General features: G+C 36.6%; 2 protein-coding genes and 2 long non-coding RNA genes across 5 annotated transcripts in view; 2 read left to right on the top strand and 2 right to left on the bottom strand.

Annotated features, from left to right (window-relative positions):
* Positions 1-66: 66 nt before the first annotated feature.
* Positions 67-17,749, bottom strand: LOC117020307 (uncharacterized). Its single transcript, XR_004422665.1, has 4 exons — positions 17,616-17,749; positions 16,670-16,736; positions 9,525-9,601; positions 67-6,711 (listed from the first exon to the last, which is right to left on the bottom strand). It is a non-coding gene; the product is annotated as an uncharacterized LOC117020307 (long non-coding RNA).
* Positions 12,754-16,110, top strand: TSPYL4 (TSPY like 4). Its single transcript, XM_033102683.1, has one exon. It carries the CDS (start codon positions 12,844-12,846, stop codon positions 14,086-14,088), a length of 1,245 nt encoding a protein of 414 aa, XP_032958574.1. The 5' UTR covers positions 12,754-12,843; the 3' UTR covers positions 14,089-16,110.
* LOC117020306 (uncharacterized) lies at positions 17,276-24,277 on the top strand. Its single transcript, XR_004422664.1, has 3 exons — positions 17,276-18,646; positions 19,084-19,172; positions 24,133-24,277. It is a non-coding gene; the product is annotated as an uncharacterized LOC117020306 (long non-coding RNA).
* Positions 19,158-25,003, bottom strand: part of NT5DC1 (5'-nucleotidase domain containing 1) — a 124,903-nt gene continuing 119,057 nt past the window's right edge. The window contains exon 12 of one of the 2 annotated variants that reach the window (XM_033102681.1): positions 19,158-22,047. In XM_033102681.1, coding sequence (XP_032958572.1) covers positions 21,932-22,047 — 116 coding nt within the window. In that variant the 3' untranslated portion in view covers positions 19,158-21,931. The remainder of the gene's footprint in view (positions 22,048-25,003) is intronic. The other variant, XM_033102680.1, reaches the window with a different exon arrangement.

Genomic DNA, 25,003 nt, shown 5'->3' with positions numbered 1-25,003 from the left:
AAAGTAAAAAAAAAAAAAAAAATAGAGCACACTACTGTACCTTGCAAGGTAGGGAGGGTTGTTGCCTTTTTTTTTTTTTTTGCTTTAAAATATCAACAACTGCAATAGCTCACTCATAAACTCATAATGTCACTTTTTTCCACATAGTTTGTTCAGCATCACCACCCCTTTCACTTCCTTAAAGCTTCCATTTCTATGTGTGTAGATATCCTCAGGTCATTCAGGCTCTTTTTAGTCACTTGTGCACTTAATAAGCTCACATTCAGAGAGTTCCTGTCATAAGTGATGTATTCTTGTATCCTATACTTTCTCAGCTTTAAAAACTTGTTCTGTTCTTCAAGCCTCACCACCATCTCTGTGTCAAATCCTTCAAGCCCTGTCATAAATATCTTTTCTGCTTTATTGTTTTTCTCTTCCCCTTAGGGAAGATAAAAAAAAAAATTATGTACTTGGTGTACTTTGTAAAGTTTTCTGTACTTGGTGAACCTCTGTTCTAGAAAATAACACATAGTAATTTATTACAGTGAATTTCATGAATATGAAGGTATTCTGCCAGGCCCCAGGAAGATAAAAGTATAAGAAGATAAAGTTCATTACATTTATTGTTAAAGAACTGGGGAAAAACTGATAGGCAAACAAATAATTGACACAGAGTGACACAGTAAAATAAAATACAAAGATATACTTTCTTATGTTTTTCACTCTAGTTTCAAACGAAGTTTTGTGAAAGCAGAAGATGGGGGATATTTTTACATTCTTTACTACATCTAGCTTAATGTTTTGCACATAGTTGTCACCAGATAAATATTTAGTGAATGACAAAATGAACAATTCAAATGGAGAAAAAACAAAATAACACAGTACCCAGAAAGACTTTTGATGAGGTAATGAAAAGAAGAAAACGGTTTTCAAGGCATTTGTAAAATTGCAAAAAAAAAGTTTTTTTAAATTTAAACAATTTGTAAAAACTTTGCAAAAAATTTGCAATCTTTCTTAAATAAAAACAAATTTCTTGTTTAAGTAATTAGAAAAAGTCCAAACACTATATAACATTTCATCTTTTACTTGCCATGTTAACAGAGCATTAACTTTGGATCAACTTTTAAGTGATTTGTTTTTGTACATCTTAAGGTAGTGACTATTACACTGGACTATTACACTGACTTACACCAGTGGCTATTGAGCACTTGAAATGTGACCAGTGCAAATTGAGATCTGCTGTAAGTATATAAAATACACACTAGATTTCAAAGACTTCGTATGGAAAGAAGGATGTAAAATACCTCAATTTTTATATGGATTGCATATTGAAATAATATTTTTGATATATTGGGTTAAATGAAATATATTACTAGAATTAATTTTCCCTATTTATCCATTTTTTTAATGTGGCTACTAGTAAATTTAAAATTACATAGGACAGCATGGTTCTAGACTTCTTGATGAATATCTCAAAGCATATAAAAATATCTGTAAAATTTAAACATGCTATTACTTTCTCCCCATGAAATTTTTTGTGACTTTATGACAAGGGTATCTAGCCAAAATTCACAATGGGTAAAGTACAGCCAGAAGCCAGTGGGTAAAAAGGGTAAAATGAAATGTCTTTAATCAATTTCTTCTCGACTACCTAAGATATACTCAGTACTTTCTAAAATGTACTGTGTAAAACTATGCTTCTGGATATAAACAAGGTAGATCTGGGTGCCAAATTGGCACTGATAGTTATATTGATTAATAAGTCTCTAGCGACATTTAGGACCTCTAGTTTCATATCTTTCGAGAATAAAATGTGTACTTTTTGGTTTACAGGAATACATAAAGCTAAGACAATAATTTCAGTCATTAAATACAGAAGGTGCCAAAAATGTATAGGAAAACACTGTATTAAAATTATGCTGATGTACTATTTAGTATATGTTACATAGGCTACAAATTTTAGCAATTGGCCAGTGACAGAAAACAAAAATCTGAATCTATCACTGCCATTAAGTCAATTCAATACCCACCATTTGAAGCATATTTTTTTTTGAAAATTAGTGTAGCAATTGCACCTTGCAGCATTTATTACTTATTTTGTATTGGATACTATATTAAGGATTATATGAGATAGTAAAGATTTTCCTTGCCCTCAAAGAACTCAGTGTCTCATCGAGGGAGTATCCATTCCTTGATGTTTCTTCTTCTCTAGCATACTCACATACCTAAACCAGTTACACACACAAGAAAACGGGATTTATGTGGTCAAGAGGAGGTGTCAGAGATGATCAGGACATTTCCTTCAGGGCCAACTTCTTCAATGTTAATATATAATTGAAGTCCTAGACTGTATAGAAGTAACATATAATCTTTATCCATTAGTATGGGAAGTGTTTCACTTGTGAGCAGTACTTCCCATGTTTGATTGAAGTGCTTTGTTTCAGCTCCAAAGGGCTACATTGATCCATTACCTTTGACCTTAGAGGTTCTCAAGACCTACGGAAGTTTCCATCAGGCCACATTAGGAAAACCAAATGTCTGCTTTTTAGATTCATTTTTTCAGGATTTGTATTGAATGTAATTTCCTTGAGAACAGGCCAGAAAGAAATGGTCCTATTAAAAATGAAAAGGGTCACTTAAGTAAGCTATTAATAATTTTTATAAATACCTAAATGTCTTCTTAGTGGCCCGAAGAGACAGGGAAGACACATTACCTTTAAATTAGGATTAAATCACAGTTTTGGAATCAACCTCCTAGTGCATTAGCCTAAACAAAGACCTTCTCTGAGCCTCAGTTTCCTTGTCCATAATGCAGAGATGATATAACACCTGTATTATAAAGCTAACATTCTCCCAGATTGTATTTGGAGAATGTATTATAAGGTTGTAGAGAGGGTAACAATGATAAAAAATCTTTGGGAGCTTACTATGTGCCACTGCTAAAAGAGTCCAAGTATTAACATAGTTAATAAAGATTAGAGTGCAAAAGGCCAAGCACAATTCCTGGTATGTAATATGTAATCAATATTCCTATTTATCTTCCTCTCAATTTTAATTTCTCATTTAATTTACATTCAGACAAGTAGCAATCTGGCCTAATATTTGTCAAACCTGACTGCCCATTATAAATAGCTGGGAGCTTTGAAAAAATCTTGACGCCTAGGCTCACCCCAAACCAATTAAATTAGACCCTAAGGTGCAGACAGGTTTGAGAATCATACATAAACTTTCCTTGGACGCCTTAAGTGAGGGAATACCCACTTCCTTCCCAGTTGTGTTACATTTACTCAGAAATCTACCCCCTTATAAAATCCAGCTATTGCAAAGGGCCAGGGATATAGTAGGCTCGCAGCACACCTGCTCCACAGTTTGACCCCTGTGGTCTTGCAGAATGCAATTAGCCAGCTGCCACAAAAGAGCTGTTTAAGTACTTGAAGTTAATCATTATACTCTACCCTTCACCCCCCCACCCCAGACAGATCAATATATCAATTCTTTCAATGTTCCTCATCCATTCTGTATGCTAATTAGACAAGATTCATTACGCCAATGTTCTTCCTAAAGTCTGGCGCCCAGAACTTGGGGGAAAAAAAAAATCCAAATAACAGAATATAATGGGATTCTTACTGCCTTTATTATAAATAGTATTTTTCTTTAAATGGATCCTGGGAGAATATTAGCTTTTGGGGCAGCACATTTACCCTTTTTACTCTTAATATGATATAATTTACCAAACCCTTAAGTTTTCAAGTATTCACGTGCTCCTGAGTTAGGCTTCTCTATCTTACACTTTTTGGAGTTTGTGTCCAACACTATATTAATTTTTATTCTGTTAAACTAGGCTAATTCATTTAACCTGTTCATATTTAGAGGCTTATTATTTCTAATGAGAAATTTTATCCCTTAGTTTTGTGTCATTTTGCAAATTTTGTCTGTAGCCAGGTCACTGCTGAAGTTCTCACTCTCAGGAACCTTCCTTTTAGAGCGACATAGCTCTTTAGGATATGATCTTCCCATCAACTATGGATTCACGTGTGTGTGTGTGTGTGTGTGTGTGTGTGTGTGTGTATTTTAACTTTGTCCAAGGGCATTGGGCAAGCACACTTGGCACCTCTTTGGGAATTAGGGAGAGATGTCCCCCTCCCGTCTGAAGGATTAGAAGTGTTGCCAATTCCTCCCAGATGCAATCCATAAGAGCAAATTTGTCTTTCAAATTCTTTTGTCAAAAAAGGAAATGACTTCTTAGTGATTTTTGTTTACCTCTATTGATCACTCTGCTTTGTTTTTGAAGGCAGTATTAATATTTTAATATTACTATTTCAACTTTTGTGGATTTGAAATTTTTCAAAATAAAAAGTTAGGGAAATATTAAAAACGATATATAGCTTATTTTTATCAGTCATCAAAAATAGAAAAAAATTTAAACTACAAAAGTGCACAGTTAAAGGTCTAATTGACAGCCTTGATCAATTTCTGTCAGGGTAATAGGGATACTCATATTTAAAAGATTGCTCTATAATTGGAGACTATAGGAAGTAAACAGGAAGCACATATTATGAAGAGTTATCAGTGATGGTGGGTTATTCCATACAGCTCTAATAGACCCAACATTGCCCTAAATTGACCACATATCTAGAAACTTAAATTTATTTGGGGATTCATGTATTCCTTTATAAAACTATAGAAATATGGGTCTTCTTACCGAGGGCTTGGTTTCAGCACACATTTCTCGAGGCTGAGGTCCACTGACTCAGTAGAGGTTGGCATTGCAGAATCAGCCACAGCTGAAAGCATGATTCATACACATAAGTCTGTAAATGTCTTCCTAGATAGTGACTTCACTTCCAAGTCTTCATTTATTCAAGCTTCAAACTCTGATTCTGGAGTTTAGGGCAGCTTCATATTGGAAAATGACTGCGTTCTCCACTTTCTTTCTAGTCAGTCATACATATTCAGTTTGAATACATTTGCATTTTCTTGGTCACATTAACAGCGGCTAACAATGAGTGCTAAACATTTACTCTGTACCAGCTTACTATTGTTTTTGCCTTAGCCATTCTCTTTTCTCTTTTAAGTGACTGAAGATGTTAATAATATACTTCTTTTGTTTTTGGTATTTGTCATTTTTTTCCTTTATTAAAGTATAATTTACATACAGCACAAGAGTGTTCATAGCAGTTTTTTACCTAATAGCTCTAGAAACATACCAAATGTGCACCAACAGGTGAATGAATAAATACATTATGGTGTATTTATACAAAGGAACACTATTCATCAACAAAAAGGAACAAACTATCGAGCATGCAACTACATCTCAAAACGTTATAATATGTAAGTCTCAAAAACACGTTAACTGTAAGATGTTGTTAGGCGAAGTGATTCCTGGTACTTAGCATGACCATCTTATAAAGCAAGCTGACCGCAAGTTCACCCCAGGAGGGGTGGTCCAGTATCACCTGACATGTTTTTGCATAGGTAAGTTGGCCCATTAAGTTGTTTACTGCTTTGAATTATGCAGCTCTTAATGAGCCCCTGCCATGAGGCTTCAAGCCACCTGTGTTAGCAGGTGCCACTTGGCTATATATCACGCCTCCTTCCCCTTTCTGTGAGGAAATCTACTGTCTTCCTATCATCCCAGAGTCTACTTCTGCTGTAATTTCCCTTAAACTTCTTGTTTAATTTTGGAGTTGTCAGTCTTTTTCTTGTCTTTCGGGCCCTGTCCTCATTTGGAGGTTGGTCTCATTCAGTACTTTTCGAGAAGTGTTCCCAACAGATGACAGGCAAAAGAGGACAAACAATGTACATTAAGTACATTCAATAGCACGGGAAACTTATCTGTGGTGAAAGAAATCCAGAGTGGTTTCCTTAGGGTTGGGGAGGTAACTGGAAAGAAGCTTGAGCAAACTTTCAGGGGTGATAGCAATGCTCCGTATCTTGAATTGGGTGATGATAACACAGGTTATTCATTTGTCAAAACTTGTCAAATTTGTACACTTAAGATCCATGCATTATAGTGATATACATTATAACCTCAATAAATAACAGATTTTAAAATATTGTTGGGAATTCAAAAACTGGAACTCCATTTGCTCATCTCCAGTGTTTTGACTTCTCCTGTGCTTAAATAAAAGTTGCTGACTCTACTTGCAAGACCTTATTTGCAAGCTCTTATTGCTGTATGATTTCATTTATAATTCCAATCTTGGAATCACTTAACTTTTCTCCGTCAGTTCCAGGCCAAAGTTGATTTCTCTAGAGTCTCTTAACTTACAAACTAAGAGGTTCTGTCATCCTCTGGTCACTGAAGAAGTTAAGTCTGCTCAGGACAATATGTCCTGAAGTAGTACTGACATAATCAGTAATAATCTCCCTGGTGCATTCTCAAGAATCTTCCTGAGTTTCCCTTTCCATTTCTGCACACTCAGATGCCTACAAGATGCTTCTTTGACCTTCCTTACTCAGGCTCTTCTCTCTGACTCTTCAGTTCCAACCTACTCCTATCTATTACCCTAAAGCAGTAGATCAGAAAGGGTGGCACAACTGAGACTTGAAGCCAGATCTGTTTGATTCTAGTGCTATATGTCTTTATCCAATGTCAGGGTTCTCCAGAGAAATAGAGCCATCAGGAAGAGCTTTATTGTGAGGAATTGGTTCTTGTGATTATGGAGGCTGAGAAGTCCCAGGATCTGCTGCTTGCAAACTGGAGACTCAGGAAAGCTGGTAATCCAAGGCCTGAGAACCAGGGGAACTGATGGTGTAAATACCAATCTAAGGGCAGGAGAAGATATCCCAGCTCAAGTACTTAGGTGGCAAGCAAAAGAGGTAAATTCCTCCTTCTTCCACCTTTTTGTTCTATTCACATCATCAAGGGATTGGTTGATTCTCACCCACATTGGGGAGGGTAACCTACATTTTTATTCTACTTATTCCAATGCTAATTCTAGAAATACCCTCACAGACATACCCAGAAATAATATTTAATCTGGGCACCATTTGGCCCAGTCAAATTGACACATAAAATTAACTATCATACCCAGCACACAAAGCTATGAGGTCATTCAGGTGAGGGACCTTGTCTCTGATTTCCTTTATGATTGAGGAAAGCAAGGGTATACGACTTTTTTTTTTTCCTAAACATTATCAGAATTTTTAAACAAATTTTAACTTTGTGACAGTGACAACATAAATATAATAAAGATTATAATTTAATTTTAATAATATATAGAGCATCAAATATATGTTGAAAACTCATGCCACAGTTCTTTTAATGAAGGGATGGTCTATAAAATTGCCATAAATATTCTCTTCAGAGCAGTTTAAACTTTAACACCAAAGGCAAACTCAAATCAGATTATCATTCTAAACACAAGTTCCTTAGCAAGATAGAGATACAGATTTAATGCAATCCCCATGGTATTTTTTTTAAAGAAATAGAACAAAAAATCCGATTTGTATGGAATCACACTTTGTCAAAAAATCCTTTTGCCAAAGCAATCCTAAGAAAAAACAACAAGGTTGGAGGTATCATACTCCCTGACTTCAGTTTATACTTCAATGCAACAATTAGCAAAACAGCATGGTATTGGCAGAAAAACAGATACACAGACCAATGGAATAGAATTGAGAACCCAGAAGTAAACTCACATATATATGGGCAGATAATTTTCAACAAAAGAGCCAAAAACATACAATGGAGAAAAGAAAACCTCTTCAATAAATGGCGCTGGGAAAATTGGAAAGCCATGTGCAAAAGAATGAAAGCAGACTGCTATCTGTCACCACACACCAAAATTAAATCAAAATGGATCAGACCTAAACATAAGAACCAAAACAATAAATTTCATAGAGGAAAGCATAGGACCTTGGGTTCAGAGAGGATTTTATGAATTTGACCTCAAAGGCAAGGGAAGTCAAAGGAAAAAAAATAATGAATGGGACTATATCATACTAAAAAGCTTCTGCACAGCAAAAGCAGCTATCAACAAAACAAAGAGGCAACCAACCGAATAGAAGATATTTGCAAACAACATCTCTGAGAAGGGCTAATATCCAAAATATATAAAGAAAAGAACTCATATAACTCAACAACAAAAACACAATCCAATTTAAAAATGGGCAGAGGACCTGAACCGACTTCTCCCAAGAAGATTAACAAATGGCCAACAGATATATGAAACAATGCTCAACTTCACTAGCTATCAGGGAAATACAAATCAAAACCACAATGAGATACTACTTCACACCTGTTAGAATGGCAATTATCAACAAGACAAATAATAGTAAGTGTTGCAGAAGCTGTGGAGAAAAAGGAACCCTCACACACTGCTGGGGGAATGTAAATTGGTACAACCAGTATGAAAAACAGTATGGAGGTTCCTCAAAAAAATTAAGAATAGAATTACCATATGACCCAGCAATCCTCTTTTGGGTATCTACCCCCAAAATCTGAAAACATTTATCCATAAAGATATATATACCTTTATGTTCATTGCAGCATTATTCACAGTGGCCAAGACATGGAAACAACCAAAATGTCCTTTGATACATGATTGGATAAGGAAGATGTGCTACATATATATGTACAATGGAATGTTATTCAGCCATAAGAAAATATGAAATTGCCATTTGTGACAACATGGTGGATCTTGAGATTATCATGTTAAATTAAATAAGTCAGACAGAAAAAGTAGAGACATATGTGGGATATAAAACTGAAAGCAACAAACGCACAAGACAGACAAAAACTCATCAACACAGACAACAGTTTAGTGATTACCAGAGGGTAAGAGGAGGGGTGGTAGAAAAGTGTAAAGGGGGTCAAGTATATGGTGATGGAAGGAGAACTGACGGGGTGATGAAAACACAATGCAACATATAGATAATGTATTATAGAAATGTACACTTAAAACCTATTAATTTTACTAACCAGTGTCACCCCAATAAATTTAATAAAAATTTCAAAAGTAAAAAAAAAAAGAAAAAAGACCACTTCCTCCCTCTAGTGACTAGGAATGGGAATACTATATTCACAGGCATTTAAAAAACTGATTCTCAATGTGTACATGTAACAAGGGGTGTTTGCGAAATTTCCCAGAGTTATTTTGGCTATTAGAATGAATGTGGATGTAACTGGCATTCACTAAGGACATTAGGGATGCTAAACATCCCCCAATGTGAGGGATACAAAGTACTTATCCAGGGCTAAACATTCATGTAGACAAAAAAAATCTCTTAATTATTATGTAAGCCTAGAACCTAGCACTATTTTACATATGAAAACAATTTTTTTTCACTGTTTTATACACTGCATTTTTTGAAAACAACTTCATTATTTCATCTACTCTAAAACATTGATTATAAGATAATGTCATTACCTTAACCTAACACTAAGAATGAAAACAATTGCCAATTAATCTCTTAACAAAGTTTTCTAATACTTAAGAATTTTTATTTTATTAACAATCAACAGTGAAAAGGCAACCCATGGAACGTGAGAAAATATTTGTAAATCATATATCTGAAAAGAGGTTATTGAATCAGATTACCTGGGTTCAGATGTTGGCTCCATCACTGCTGTGTGACTTCGGACAAGCAGCTCAATTTTTCTTTGCTTCACTTCTTTCTGAGGTAAAGCAAAATGGAGGTTATTATATTATCACCTCATGTGGTTGTTGTGAGGATTAAATGAGATAACACATTTAAATGTGCAAGTGCCTGGTGTATAAAAGACATTAAATAAATGTAAGCTATAATGAATATATAACCAGAAAATATATCGTTCTGAACAAACAAACTTGCTGTTCAAGAGAGTAATAATAGGGAATATTTCACAAAATTTCCAGCATTTACTGTATACTTTAGTAAAGTCATTTCTATTATATTGTATTAATTTGAACTTCTATTAAACTCCTGTCGCATAGCAAATGAAAATTACCTTTCAGATTGTCATGGCATTTTTATGGATATTTTCTATAGAATCATAAGTTATTAAGGTATCTTTTTCTGTGCAATGAGGTCTATTGCCAATTGCCAACAGACTCTGTTGTGCACAGAAATCCTATATTCTAATATGCAAAAAATGTAAAACATGAGTCATAGCTACAACATATACAGAGGGTGCCAAAAAAATGTATACACATTTTAAGATAAGAAAAAATTGTATTAAATTGTAATAATATATATCGATAACAAAAGATGAATACAAGTCACGTTTGACTTCTGCAATTACAAGAGGTGCTCAAAGTGGTTACCATCAGTATAATTTTAATACAGTTTTTTCCTTTCTGAAAATGTGTACACATTTTTTTGGAGATATATATAGATGTCAATGTCTATATCTATATCTATCTCCACCCAACTCAAAATGAAATACCAGCATAATCATATTATTCATTTTGGTAAAACCTTCAAATTTTTCATTTAGGTTAAATCTTTAAGTTTTATTAAAATCTTCTGTGAGATAGTCACTGGGCTATATTATAGTAGATGCTAAAGTAGAAGAAGCCACTATGCATCTATCCCGGTCTAGTTGGGATGAGGAGACTGATCTTCATGAAACAACCAAGAAAATTAAAGATAGAAGATAATACATACTAAACTGGATGTCAAAGCTCATAAGAACTATAGAAATTTAGAGGACTATTAGGACAGTAAGGTGGTTAAGGAAGGTTATATAGAGATGGGAGGAGGCAATTTGCCAATTAATGTATGTCTCACCATGGGGGAGTTAACTTTTCTGTGTTCTTGGTCCTTGTTTATGAAATTAATGCATTTAAAATGCCTAGTGCAATCTACACGCGTTAGGCTTTGAATGGAGCTTTAAAGCATGGAAAGGCTGTTGTTAGTGGGAAATGATTCTACTGACAAGAACAATCAAAGCTAGGGACAAGGATGTTTTAAGTAGTGGAGATATAGATCTTTTAAAAATTCTGGTATACACAAGAGAAAAAAGTTCACAGGTAGTAGCTTTATGTAATTTTCTAGTTTTCTGTTGCAAATAGCAAACTCTTTTTTTTCTGCATGGCAAAGTAACTTTAATCCAGCATTTCCTTGTTTTCTGCATTTTGGCTCAGGTTATAATCCAAGAGAATTAATCTTTCAACAGTGCAAAGATTCTTTGGGAAAAGAAACAAGGCAAAGTAGTGTCAAAGAATAACTCAAAGTCACAAAGTCACTTAATTAGATTGATTTTCACCCCACAAAAGCAAAAACAAGATTTATTTTTTAAAAAAAGAGGAGAGAGAAAAATAATTATACAATTGGAAGAGTGAATCTTCTTTGTACAATTTTTTATTGGATAACTGATTAGCTAGCAGCAGTCACCTGGACAGTCTATCCTTGAGTAGCTGACTAGGGGTACCAAAAAAATCTTAATTTTTTATGAATTCTCTGGAAAATCTTTGTGAGCTAAACTGACTCTGCATGACAAGCAGTTTCTCTGTAATGTCTGCCAGTGCCTTTCCATTAGTACCTCATTCTTAGCTGGACGAGGTAAGCACTACTTCCCTCACTAGAAATCTCAATATACCTGCTGCTTTTCTCTAAATCCTTTTCCCCTAAGTCCTTTCCTCTTCCTGAATCCTCTTCTGAGCCCTTATTTGAAAGGGATCACAATCTGGGGTGCTCTGTATTGGAGTTTACATTACAGAGTTACAATCATAATAATTTTCTAGTATAAACTTAAGACATTAAACAAAAATAAGCAAACTTAGTTTTCCTTCCTTCCTGCATTTTTTAAAAGGATAAACACCAGTATTTTCACACTCCAACAAGCTAACAAAACAGCAGATAGTACTGACATCACTGTCTAATGAACTGTATGAGCTAACTGACTTGAATAGACAGGAACTTTTTCTTATTTTTTAAGTAAATATTTTGATATTAAAGTAATCTTAATTAAGACAATAGCTTCAGGGCTTATCACAGGAGCAAATTTTGGCAAATATTTGCTGGTGTCATGCCCACGGGCATTATGAAGCAGGAACGTTTTTAAGATGAAGATTATAACCTGAGGATAAGCAACATATAAAAGGCATAACTTTAGAAATTAAAACCCCCTGAGATTACATTTCTTCCTATAATGCTTAAAGACTAAATTTGCACACTTGCTCCTGTGTGTCACCTCTTAGTAGGGAAAATACATTTTTCCTCTTACATTAGTTAAAAGTGAAGAGGGAATATTGTCCAGTTGCTTTGTAGGTGTTTGCCAAAGTATATAAACTTTAAAATCTGTAAGAAAAATTGAAATGGTCTTTTATTATATATCTTGTTAGGATGAGACAAGTTTCCCTTTCAGTTGCTCCTGATTTTTAAATGATCGCACTTGACACAGCAATACTTCACTTTTCTTAAAAACCAAACTCTGTTCATCTCAATTTTTGGTAATAGCCATGAATCTGTACATTAAAGGAGGAAGGCCTGTGAATTGCTGAATTCACTTTACTGTACATGAGAAGCCCACTGAGCTGAGTTTAAATAAACAAGTAACCTTTCTCACCTTTTAAGCAAATATTTTAACAATAGCTTAGGTGCCTTAGAAATTCAGTCTTAGAAATCCACATTAACACAAAGCAGACCAAACATGCTTGAGTTTGGTCTGCATCCAAGTATACAAACCAAGCCTGTTGCAGACTGACAAAATTCAAAACATTTCGTAACACAAAGACAAAGGAATACTCTTGACTGAGGAGCTTAATCACAAGGCGCAGTTCTCGCCCGATATTAAGGCTCTGCTGTCCTGACGTCACCGGTTGCCATGGCAGCATCCTCCCAGGGAGGAAAAGAAGGGTGGTGCGAGGGGCGGAGCACGGCTTCTACAGAGGACAAGGATCGCTCTCTCATCCTGCAGGTCTGACTTCTACCAAAATGAGCGGCAAGGATGGGGACCACACCGTTCCTGTCGCTAAAACCTGCGGCCTTGCTGCTCCTGAGCATGCTCCAGGACATCCGGACCTGAACCAGCGTCAGAGCGAGGAAACCGAGGCGACACAGGTGATGGCGGACACAGGTGAGGGCAGTTTGGAGACTGCCGCGGAGGGAGGCGCATCTCGGGCCCACTGGGGCTGTGGCCCTGTGCTCCGCATTCGAGTTGCTGCGAGTCGCAGCCGTGCAACGGCTACAATGGGCCAGAAAGAGGCTCCGCCACCCACGGAGGGCCTGGACGCAGCCTCTGCCTCCGCCTCGGTGGCTACAGACAATAGTCCGGAAAATGGCTGTCAGCCTAGAGAGCCGAGCGGCTCTGCTGGAGAGAAAGCTCTAGAAGCCTGTGGCGCAGGGCATTTAGGGTCTCTGATGCTGCTGTCTGGGGCAAAGGCCAAGGAATTGACGTCAAAAAAGTGCGCCATCTCAGCGACAGCAGAAAAGGAGGGAGTAGCAGAAGTGGGGGTGGAAGAAAAGGTGATTCAGAAGGAGAAAAAGGCGGTAGGAGGAATGAAAGAGGAGACACGCGCCAGGGGCCCGAAGATCAATAACTGCATGGACTCGCTAGAGGCCATCGATCAGGAGCTGTCAAACGTCAATGCCCAGGCCGACAGGGCCTTCCTTCAACTGGAGCGCAAGTTTGGCCGGATGCGAAGGCTCCATATGCAGCGCAGAAGTTTCATTATCCAGAATATCCCAGGTTTCTGGGTCACTGCTTTTCGGAACCATCCCCAGCTGTCACCTATGATCAGTGGCCAAGATGAAGACATGATGAGGTACATGATCAACTTGGAAGTTGAGGAGCTTAAACACCCTAGAGCAGGCTGCAAATTCAGGTTCATCTTTCAGAGCAACCCCTACTTCCGAAATGAGGGGCTCGTCAAGGAATATGAGCGCAGATCCTCTGGCCGGGTGGTGTCTCTTTCCACTCCAATCCGCTGGCACCGGGGCCAAGACCCCCAGGCCCATATCCACAGGAACCGGGAAGGGAACACCATCCCCAGTTTCTTCAACTGGTTCTCAGACCACAGCCTCCTTGAATTCGACAGGATTGCTGAGATTATCAAAGCAGAACTGTGGCCCAACCCCCTACAGTATTACCTGATGGGTGAAGGGCCCCGCAGAGGAATTCGAGACCCAGCAAGGCAGCCAGTGGAGAGCCCCAGGTCCTTCAGGTTCCAGTCTGGCTAACTCCTGATCTGTGAGAAGCTCCTGCACAAGTCTCCTTACCACCTCCTCTTGGATTCTGTGCTTAGCCAACAGCATGCAATTTTCCATCTGCTTTCTCTTCACACTGGATTGTTTTGTTCTTTGGTTCTTCTAAATCTTCAATCAGTGTCAAGATTGTTGCTTACATGCCTATGCTCCTTTTCCTCTGGGCTTTGGTGCTGTTCTGCAAAGTGTTCCGTGTTCCAAGTGCATGGTCTCCCACTGCTTCTCTGCCAAGCACATGCCATAGATATGCACTGACTTCCTTTGCATGCCTTGGGCGTTCTCTGTGACTATGGTCTTTTCCCAGTTTTTTGAGTGTTTACCACAAGGAAGCTTAATATATATCTTTGCAAATAACTACCTGGGCTTCATAACGATGCTGGCTCTGTTCCTCATACCCTGTACTCTATGGTGAGCTCTCTGAGTGTCACCACTGTAAGATGAAGCTGATACAGATGATGCCAGCCATCAACCCAAACTGGACATTCCAAGCTATCACTAACTGGTTCCCAGCTGCTTTCCTGAGCCTGTGCCATCCAGCCTGCTGGTTATTTGACAGAATAAGCAGGTGGCTGATGGGTGGCTACTAGGCATGAATGAGGTAACAGATGTGTTCTGTTATCATGTTGATCTCCTTAATGCCCTTGGTCACTCTACATCGTGACCAGGTACTGGTGAGTATGAAAGCCTGTGCTGTGGCCCACCCAAACCTATTCTCAGCTTTTTGGATGAGCTTTGCACAGTCACCATGGCCTCCCTCCTCAGGAACTATCGTTGGACTTAAGCCCCCAGGCAGCGCACAGGAACTACTCCCTTCCCAAATGATTACCGAGAAACCCAATTGACTGTTGGGATGGTTGGGCAGTCACTTGTGACAGTGCCTAAAGCAAGGCTGGAATGGGGGTCCCTTCCAACAGTTAGCCTTTCTGAGTCCTAGACAATAAACCACCCAGGAGCACCGAGGAAGATGTATTTTTGGTCTGTCTTCCTCTCCCTCCTTCCCCAGTCTCCTTGCCTTTGTTTCCCCCTCCCTCCTCCCCCTGCCCTGCTTCCTTCCTCTCATAAGCAGTTACTGCTCAGAAACAGACAAAAGGTGGGACAGCAGTGCTGTCAGGGCTGTCTCATGGAGGGGTTTGGTGGTAGTGATGACATCCACCCTTCTTTCTCCTTTAGTTTTGAAGGCATTGCCGTAAGTTCCCCGAGGGCTTGGGAGGTCTAGATACAAAGCAGTGGGGAGGGTACTCTAGCTGGAGAAACTGAAAGCGCAAATGCAAAAATGAGCCTGCTGTGGAGAGTGTTTGGAAAGGCAGTCAGGGAAGATGATCCCTGCAGGGTCAGGGGTGAGAGGGGAGGCCCCAGTGCTCTTCCCAGTAAAGGCAAGAGAATCAAAGTAGTTAATGTTTAAAGAGGATGCTTGGAGGAGAGATTTCCTTCAATTTTTCCTATATCCTTGAATTCACCAGATTTTTATACACAAAAATCCAAGTCTAGATGTTTTCTCTTATTCTAGGAATGACCTTGTATGTGGAAAATTAATGGTATATGCTCCTTATTTCACTGTGAATAAAGTCCTATTAATTCCTTCATTTTTGCTTGCTGGCAAAATTGACATTTACAGGCTTGCTTTTTGCTTGTAATTGAGAATGTGTTCAAAAATATCAAACTTGTTTCCTGTGCAGTATGAAGACTTTAATAATGTATCAGCTTGTTCTGGTCTCTTCATATGTAGCTCTATTCTTAGAAATATGATTTAAATAATGTGATCTTTGAAGAGTCTGAAATTTTGCAAATTGTCGCTGTCTTGTGAAAGTAATCCCAAGAAGAAAAACATAACTCTGTCTTACTTGATATTTCTTGCCTTAGTAGTAATGTGGTACTTGGTATTTATGTTCCTAACCTGTGTAAGTACTTTAGAATTGCTCTGTCAAACTAAACAAGAATTGTTAGTACTTTTGTCCTCTATGTGCTCGAAGAAAAAATAAAATCTGTCACTCTGCTGTATTTCTTGTTTTCACTGAAAAATAAAAATTAATCAAGTTCTGTGTTGTCTAGGCTAATAAAAGGCTGAGAAATCATTAGTTAAATGGTACGCATCATCCTGAAGGTAAACACAATCCAAAAAAAAAGGACAACAGCCACCAAACCTAAGTTGTTTTTTTTTTCTTGGAAAATGGTAAAGAAGAAGCCCATTGCAGCTGCATACACATGAACACAATTTTTCCTCTACAATCAGTGCAGTTTTTGGTGGTAATTGAAGCATCATATGTTGATTTGTCACTTAACTGTTTTCCATTGAAAACTTCTCCCTGCAGCATCCTTGTTTACTATACTTCTGTTAATCATATCCCCTCCTTGATCTCATTTAATGAGCTTAAGATAAGACTTTTGGAAGAATTAACCATTGTGTATTCTGTAAGTGCTACTTAAATTCTTTTCATACAAGAGTGATGCTTTAAAGAGAAAGAACAAAAAACTATGCCTGAAATACGTCTAGAAACAAATGATAACAGACATCACAACTTCAGTTACCAGGAATGTTTTGCTGTTCATCATTTATTACCTGAAGGTTTGGGAGATAAATACTTCTGACTTCTCTGTAGTAGGGAGGGCTATGGATGCTGCAAGATCTGTGAAAGTGAATGACCCAAATATTTTTAGCCATCTAAACAAAAGTTTGACAAATGGCTCAAAATTAATGATTTGAATTAGACTGTTAATTAAATCTAGAGTTAAACAGACTTGTTGACACTTGGTGCAATTCTTTCTCACAAGTTCTATGTGCTGAAAACTTGAGAGCTAAGTTTTCTTTTGCAAGCTCTACACCCATCTTAATCCAAACTCCCCGTATGAACACTTTACTTTTCCAATTCAGTGATTGCTGTATCTTCAACCACCTGTTTCAAGCATCACCTTTCATCCTCTTCTGGCTATAATCAGAAAACGTCATTTTGTTGCCCTTGATTTATTATTAGATTCAGTCTAATCAATAGAATTCATTTGTCAGGCTGGTGGCACTCATTTGTTAAGAGATTTGTTTAGTCTAATAAAATTAGTCTCAATTAGGCATTCTCTAGGTTGTACTTACTAACCAATTGGTTCACTCCTATAGGCCTGTTTCATTTCTTTGCATTGCCTTCTTTTCCTTAATTTTAAACACAAATTATTCTTTATGCAGACCTCCAAACCAATTAAGAGGTTCTCTCATCCTCTGGTCACCAAAGTAGTACGTATTATTTTGGTCTGCTCAGGCCATATTGCCCTGACGATAGTAGTGACACATTTCATGATTTCCCTGGTCCCTATGTGACAATGTTACAATTTCTGGGCATTCAGCTCAAGCCAGACACCCACAAAAGGCTTCTCTGACCTTCCGCAAGGTCAGAGTAACGGCCTCAGTAATCAGGCCCTCATCTCTCCTCCCCGTTACTCCTGCTTCTGCTTTATCTCTAGTTGATCCAAGTTTCCTTAAATCAATTTTCATCATAAAAACAAACCAAAAAAATTACCTGTATTCTTGAGTTCCCTGCTCCATGGAGTCACAATTTGCACCTTGGATATCTGACTGCTTCAGATACACTTTCCCTGGCTTGAGGCTCTCAAGAGATCTGAGATATGTCAGGCACTTCCACGTGTGTTCCCATGTTACTTCATAATTTTTATCTCCATTTAAATAGGTGTAGAAACAGGCTTAGAAAGTTGAAATTGCCTAAGATGCAAGTCACACAGAGTGTTACATTTTCTGATTTCAAGCTAGGGTACCTTCCATTATATCACAGACGTACTATACTAAATTTGGCGTAAAAACAAAAAGCCTATTTATGTGCATATTTAGGCCTCAGATGAAGGTTATTTTTAAGCCATTCATGAGTGGTTTTCAAAAAGGGTACTTTAAAAAAAATCAATGCACATATTAAAACATTCCTGAATCTACATGTCATCTTGATGTTTGCCGCATAAGTGAATGAAATTGGCAGTTTGTTCCTTTTATCAATGGGAGTAAATGCACCAAAAGGAATTTAAATACTTTATACTTAGGAAATTTAGGTCCTAACAACTGTAAAGAAATGTTGATACCTCAAATTTAGAGAATGAATATTTTTTAATTCAACATGGTGATTGCTTTTAACAGGTACTTTTTAAAGAGGCACTCTATTAAATTTTGTTATGCTTTGGTCTTTACCAAGAAAGTAAAATTATTTTTTTGAAAATGAGTTTGAGAACAGAAGCCTGGTACAAGAACCTGATTGTCAAGCAGTCTGTGCTGTTGTCATTTTAAGTAATTACCCGACTTCTCTGTAGGCCCAGATATCCCGTCTTCCACTAAGTTTACCTGAACCAGTTTTCATTGTTCATTCTCCATTTTGTTTGCAGCAGAGAGGGGAATGTGCTAAGTATTCAAGATGAACATTTGAACCTGAATATGAAGAAAGAGTAGACCTGCTTATTGATGATTTTAGCATATGTGGCTTCCAAGAAAAGCAGGCATTGTATGTTGCAGAAGTCCTGTGATTCTTGGTTCTCTATTTTACTTTTCCAGGTAAGTTCAATATTACAGACAGTTAATATTTTTTATAAAATTTTGAGTTCCTTTAGGACAGAGTCTGTGTCTTCACTTCTAATTCCTCACTTGTCCTAGCATGGTGTGATTATTAAATTGAAGTGTGGTTTTAGACTGAAAATTTGCCCCAATCTAGATCTAATATTTGAAGACTTTAGGTATCAATTAGCTAAGAGTATGAATTTTGGTGTCAAACTTGGGCTCATGTACAAACGCTGTTCCTTAGTAACTGCAAATTTGAACAAGCATATTATGTAACCTCTGTGAATTTCAATTTCCTCTACAAAATTTTAATAATTATATACTTTTCATATGGTTGCAGGAGGGAGTAAATAAGATTAGGTAGATGAAGTAGCCTGAAAAGGAATCAGCACTCATTACTATTAAAATTTTACCATTATTTCTGATGATTCTAGAGACAACAAGAATTCACCTTTTTGAATTCACCATATATGGACTGCACCATACCCAAGGATTTTCAAGGGCGGCAACTGGACCACAGTGGGTGAGTTAATTCTCAACTATATCCCAGTCTTGCACTAATCTGGAAGCCACTGCTTACGATAACCTTGTTATTAAGAGCCTGAGAAGAGGTAAGGGGTACTGTGACATCACATTAAAAAAAAAAACCCTATCCATGTGATTCTAACATTCATTCAGAGTTGTTATATCCAGACAATCTGACATTCCATTTTATGCTTATTTTTTATATAAAATCATTTATTTTTTTAGACATGGTCACTAAAAGTATTCGTGCACATATACATACATATGTATCTATATATATCATATATATAATTGTTGGATTTGAATGTTGGTGGTGAAATAATACTTGATTTCGATTTAGAGTTTAAGAAACTCAGAAGTAGATGCTTTCAGATTGTAATTCATAGTTCAATTGAAGTTTCCACTACCTCAATATTCTAAATTCCAAATTCTGACAAACCGTTTGATCACTGTGGCCTTCAGATCTTTCCTCTGCTGATGAGCTCAATAGTGGCCAACAAAGAAAATCTCCGCTCCCTTGCCAGTTATTCTTAGGTATCTTTTAGATGATGAATGTTTGACTGTCGGCTAACATTAAACGTAAGCCTGCCTATTTGTACAGTTTTCCTGTTTTCTTATTCATGACTTTATTAACGAATATATATCTTTTTTCCTCTAATAGCCTCTTTTTAATTTTTATAGTGCCATTTTTGGATGATTATTATTAATCGTTATGTCCAATTAGAAACACTAGCACTTTTTAAGAATAATGAAATAAAAATGGGAAAGTCTAATTACAGTCCAACAGAAAAACAACATTATTAGCACTATCTCTGTTAAAAAAGTAGAAGGAAACTTGGAAATAAACTCTAACCTCCTTTGACAAGATGGGAGAAACTGAGGTTAAATTAGGTAGTAACTTGTTCAGATTCTTTAGGTAGGTACTGGTAAAAGTAGGACTAGAATTTCTGATTTGAGTGAATTTTTTCCACTCCTCCATGGGCAAAAAAGTGCAATTAAATTCTTATTTTGGGGTTCTTATTTTTCATATTAACAGTAGCAGTTCTGAGCATTTAAATATGTATTCTTTGCCATTTACAAAATAACGTGTAAGGAAAAATAACTATTTTTAAAAGAAATCAAATGTGTATTGAAAGTATACATGAGACAGCATCTATCATTTAGGCTTAAATTTGATGTGTACTTATTATATTCCAATGAGATTTTGGAAATCAATTCCAAATACATTACCTTATACTTATTAGTAATTATCAAAGAAAGCTACTGACTTTGAGGAAGTAATTTCAGTAACTGTTTACCTACCCTGAGACACCTGTCCCTACAACATATTTGGGATTATTTGAGCACTTAAAAATTTTAACAAAATATCTATCTTTTTATTGCATTTATCAGTATGCTAGTTAAGTTCTCTGCTATAGTCCAGGTAAAATAATGATAGTGACCAGTGTGTTTCCTGGTAAGGTCCATGATGAACAGAGTGAAATGATAACATAAAGAGGAGCCAGGATTTATATTGTAAACACTATCTAGCTCTAAACATTTTGCAACCAATAGCTACTAATATGACTATACATAGAACATCCTGGATTGTAATATACCTATGAAAGCTCTTAAAGCAGTTTTTTCTCAACCTTTTCTATTTCATTATCACCCTCCCATCCTAAGGAGAAAACTTTAACTCAAATTTAATTAATAAATTTTACTTTAAATTATATTTCTCATAATGGGAAAAATTAATACTAAGGTGTAAGATTTTATTGGGTAATGGTTAGCTTTGGAAGGCTATAATCCATTGCATTATGTAGTATTTTTTTTCACCCCAAGAACCAATTTAGTCCCATTGAGAATACATATTTTAAATTGAATGAAAATGAATTAAATAGCCTTTAACATTCTTAGGGAGGAGGAGGACCCCTAATGGGTAACATTGGAGGTTGAAATAGTTGGTTGGCTTCTGGTATCATCTCTATCCTATATTGGTTGTCTTAGAAGAAATCATGTCTCTTTTATTTCCTTGTTTTGAAAACACAAGAATAGCATAAAGCCTAATAGATTGGAAAAATCATTTAATCTCACTGGACTCCGTGTTCTTGGGTATAAATTGAAAAAGCTGGTGTAGATCAGCTGTTCTCAATTCTGGCTACATTGTCCAGGGGATATAAAAGATGTCAACGCTCACCTATATCCCCAGACCAATTCAACCAGTCTCTGGAGGTTATGGTCCAGTCAGTGGTTCTCAAAATTAGTGTGAAGCACTATCATTAAGCAGATTCCGGGGTCCCCTTTTCAGAGTTTCTTACTCTGTAGGTCTGGGGTGGGGCCTGCAAAAATGCATTTCTATCAAGTTCTCAGGTGATGCTATGCTAGTGGTTTGGGTCCACACTTTCTGAGATCCACTGGTCTAGGCACAGGTGTAAGGGGGGAGGGAGGGAGTAAGGGAGGGAGGGAGAGAGAGAGAGAGAGAGAGAGAGAGAGACACTACCCAGGTGAATTCTAATCTCAGAACTATTGTTATACAAAAATATTAAGGTTTGGTTCTTTTCAGGTCTAAGACACTGAGATTTTAATACAATGAGAGTTGTTGGGCACCAAGATGATCTATATAGAAAGGTGACCTATGGAAAAACATTATCAATGTCTTGGTCAATTTTCATTAAGAATTTGTTCCTATAAAGCATTTTACAGTTTTAAATTAACATTTTTACAGTACATTTGCTGCATATGTGGTTCTTCCCTTCATTTTTCAGTAAAGAAAAGTTATTTGTTTGTCAGTGTTTCATCATTTGATAAAACCACTGGAGGGTTTGGATAGTAGCCAGCCGTTTTTGAATTGTTTGAAGAGAATCTTGTAAACTTGTAGTCCAGGGGTAATTCTGGGGAAAAAAAACAGAAACAAAAACAGTTTGATTATTTTGCAGATCTCACAAGGCCTTTCATAAATATAAACACCAAAATTTGATAGTCACTGATAATAAAACTTTAATTAGAGTTTCATGATTTTAATATTTCTTTTGTCACCTGGATAGGTTGTACTTAGGAAGCAGAGTGTAGATGCCTTTCCCTATAAAATTTAGAATAATATTAAACTCAAATTACATTTAGAGATATTGTAAATCATCTTCAGAGTTCAAACTAGTGAGTTTAATGTTAATACACCCACACACAAAAGTTAACATGTAAAATAGGAAAGACCCTCTGATTTCTTTTTTTTAAATTTGTAAATCTCTCCTTACTCAAGAGGATCATGTAATTGGTAAATGAGAACTAATAATCTTCATAGCCCTTAGTAATAAGAGAGTTACTAAAAATAATCTTTTAATGCCCAGCTAAATAAGGATTCTAATATGTACAATGTGGCAATTTCTCCGTATGATAAACATTACACACACAGAGCCACAGGGAAATCAGGAAAAAGCACATAAAATCATACTTTATTGATGGTGGGACACTGTGACATCTTCATATAAGTCTCTCAAAAGCTAGTCTTCAGATCTTTTCTCAGATCTCTTCAAGGATACATTGCCAGAAATATTACAATTAAAACATTATGATGTATGTCATGTTATGATATTCATTACACATGCAGATCGACACTGGGCAGTAATCCTTATTTCACAAATTTCACAAGTAAAACATCACTTAGTAGTACTGAGTATTCTGCGCATGACACCAGCATAAAAATTATACTTTATAGTAAATGCTAGAAGGTTCAAGAAGTTAATTCTTATGAGGAGAAAACTAGTGCTAGAGATTGGGAAGAAGGAACACTCCCTTTCTGATGCCAGGGAAAGCTAAGATTACTGTAAACAAAAAAAACATTCAGTATTAGTGAATTTCATAGGTCTTCACTGCTCAGTCAGCTGGATTGTATTTTGAACTGTGCATTAAAAGGCATTGGAGGGGGAGGCCGGTTAGCTCAGTTGGTTACGAGCGTGGTGGTCTTAACAAGGTTGCCGGTTCGATCCCCACATGGGCCACTGTGAGCTGCGCCCTCCACAGCTAGATTGAAATGACTACTTGATTTGGAGCTGATGGGTCCTGGAAAAACACACTTAAATAAATAAAAGTTAAAAAAAAAGAAAAAAGGCATTGGAAAGTAACTGTTAAAACTGAATTTTTAAAACTACGTATCTGAGGTCCTGGATTTCTAATAAGCCACCAAAAGATACAGGCTAACAGTTGAGCCAACCATCTTTTTCTGTCTTTCCTATACATTTCCTAAAGTAAATGTTTAGGTCTCTGTATAGCTCCTATTATAAGGTTAAAAATGATTATGTTATCATAATGCTTATAAATCAGTCACCTTTGTAATGTATATAGCTAATATGTGCAAACTTTTAAAACATCTGTAAAAATGGCTTCTATGCGTTTAAATGTCAATGAGATAACTAAGTCTAACAGGATATCCATGAATAAAGAAACAATACAAAAATGTTTTAAGAGGCAAAGGGGGGAATATCAGGTTTGTTTTTCACCTATCTCATTTAAAACAAAAATTTTATTCTTTCTCCCAGGTAGCAGAAAAGGTCTACAACCATTAAGAAATCTTGGTATGGAATAGCCAAACTGAGATCATATGACTGTTCTGTTAAAACAAGGATCTCTAGACGGGTGATAGCGAGAAGAAAGTATTTACCTCTCTGTTATAGGAAAGTCATTGTTGGGTAATGACTATTTGGAAGAAAAGAGAAAGATACACAAAGAACCAAATTCCTGTTTACCACAATGTTCTATCAACGCTGTGTACTAAATACACTGTAACAACAACCATATTATATAACAATTAAATGAAGTGAAACAAAATGAAATATATTCTTAAACAATAAATTCAATATAAAATAACACAGAACACAACTCTCTTGGGACTTTTTAAATATATTAGTAGGGTAACATTTATCTAAAGATTCTATCTGCAACATGTCTAAAGCCATGGCCATTGCATTATTTTTTTTTTCCAGCCATTTTTCTTAATGTGGAGGTACACTACACAGCAGTATCCAATTTTACTGAATACCGGGGGTACCAAAAAAATGTATACAAGTGGATACTTTGGTCAACGTTGCTCCAGCAGTAGTTCGCCATAATCAGAAGTGTCTGGACCCGGATGGCAACCACTTTGAGCATCTTTTATAATTGCAAAAGTCAAATGTGACATATTCATCTTTTGTTATCGGTATGTATTGAGTAGTACAATCTTAATACAGTTTTTGTTTCTTAAAATGTGTATACATTTTTTGGCACCCTCTGTATGTTACTGAAATAATCAGTTTGAAGTTGTGTGTGAGATGTAACTTTAAGAGAATGTGATCATAGCAATGAGTGCTAACTTAGAGATTGACTAACAGCCTGCTTTTTAAGGAAGTGTCTTGGACATCAAAATCAACAACTGAAAATGATATACCAGTTCTCTCTCATTCTTTCCCCACACACTGTACTTGATTTTTTAAAAAAATCAACACTTGTTTAGCTTTGTTTGACTACTGGTAAGCCATATTTAATACGTTCTCCTGAGAGAAGTTAGAAGACAAAGGCCCTGCCAAGTTCTTTTCCAGGGTGCTGTGGAAGAAAGCCTTCAGAAAATGAAAACGGGAGGGTCCTGATGATATCTTCTGTAAGGAGAGGTGATCACCACAGAAGATAAAGAGGGGGATATTTTCCATTTCTTTGGAGAAGTATTTAAATCTTGCAATAGTGGAGATTCACTTTTCTTTGATTTTCTTGCTATTTGACAAATATAGCCTATTGAACAGTTTTTATCCAGGTCCCTTAAAATAATTCAGTAACTTCCACTATCACACTACCCTACTCTCTCACTATAAATATGAATCA

Source organism: Rhinolophus ferrumequinum, chromosome 3 (genome assembly GCF_004115265.2).
Source record: "Rhinolophus ferrumequinum isolate MPI-CBG mRhiFer1 chromosome 3, mRhiFer1_v1.p, whole genome shotgun sequence".
In the NCBI taxonomy this organism is placed as follows: Eukaryota; Metazoa; Chordata; class Mammalia; order Chiroptera; family Rhinolophidae; genus Rhinolophus; species Rhinolophus ferrumequinum.
Note: the sequence above shows the minus strand (reverse complement) of the source record. Positions and strands in the feature narration are given on the sequence as shown.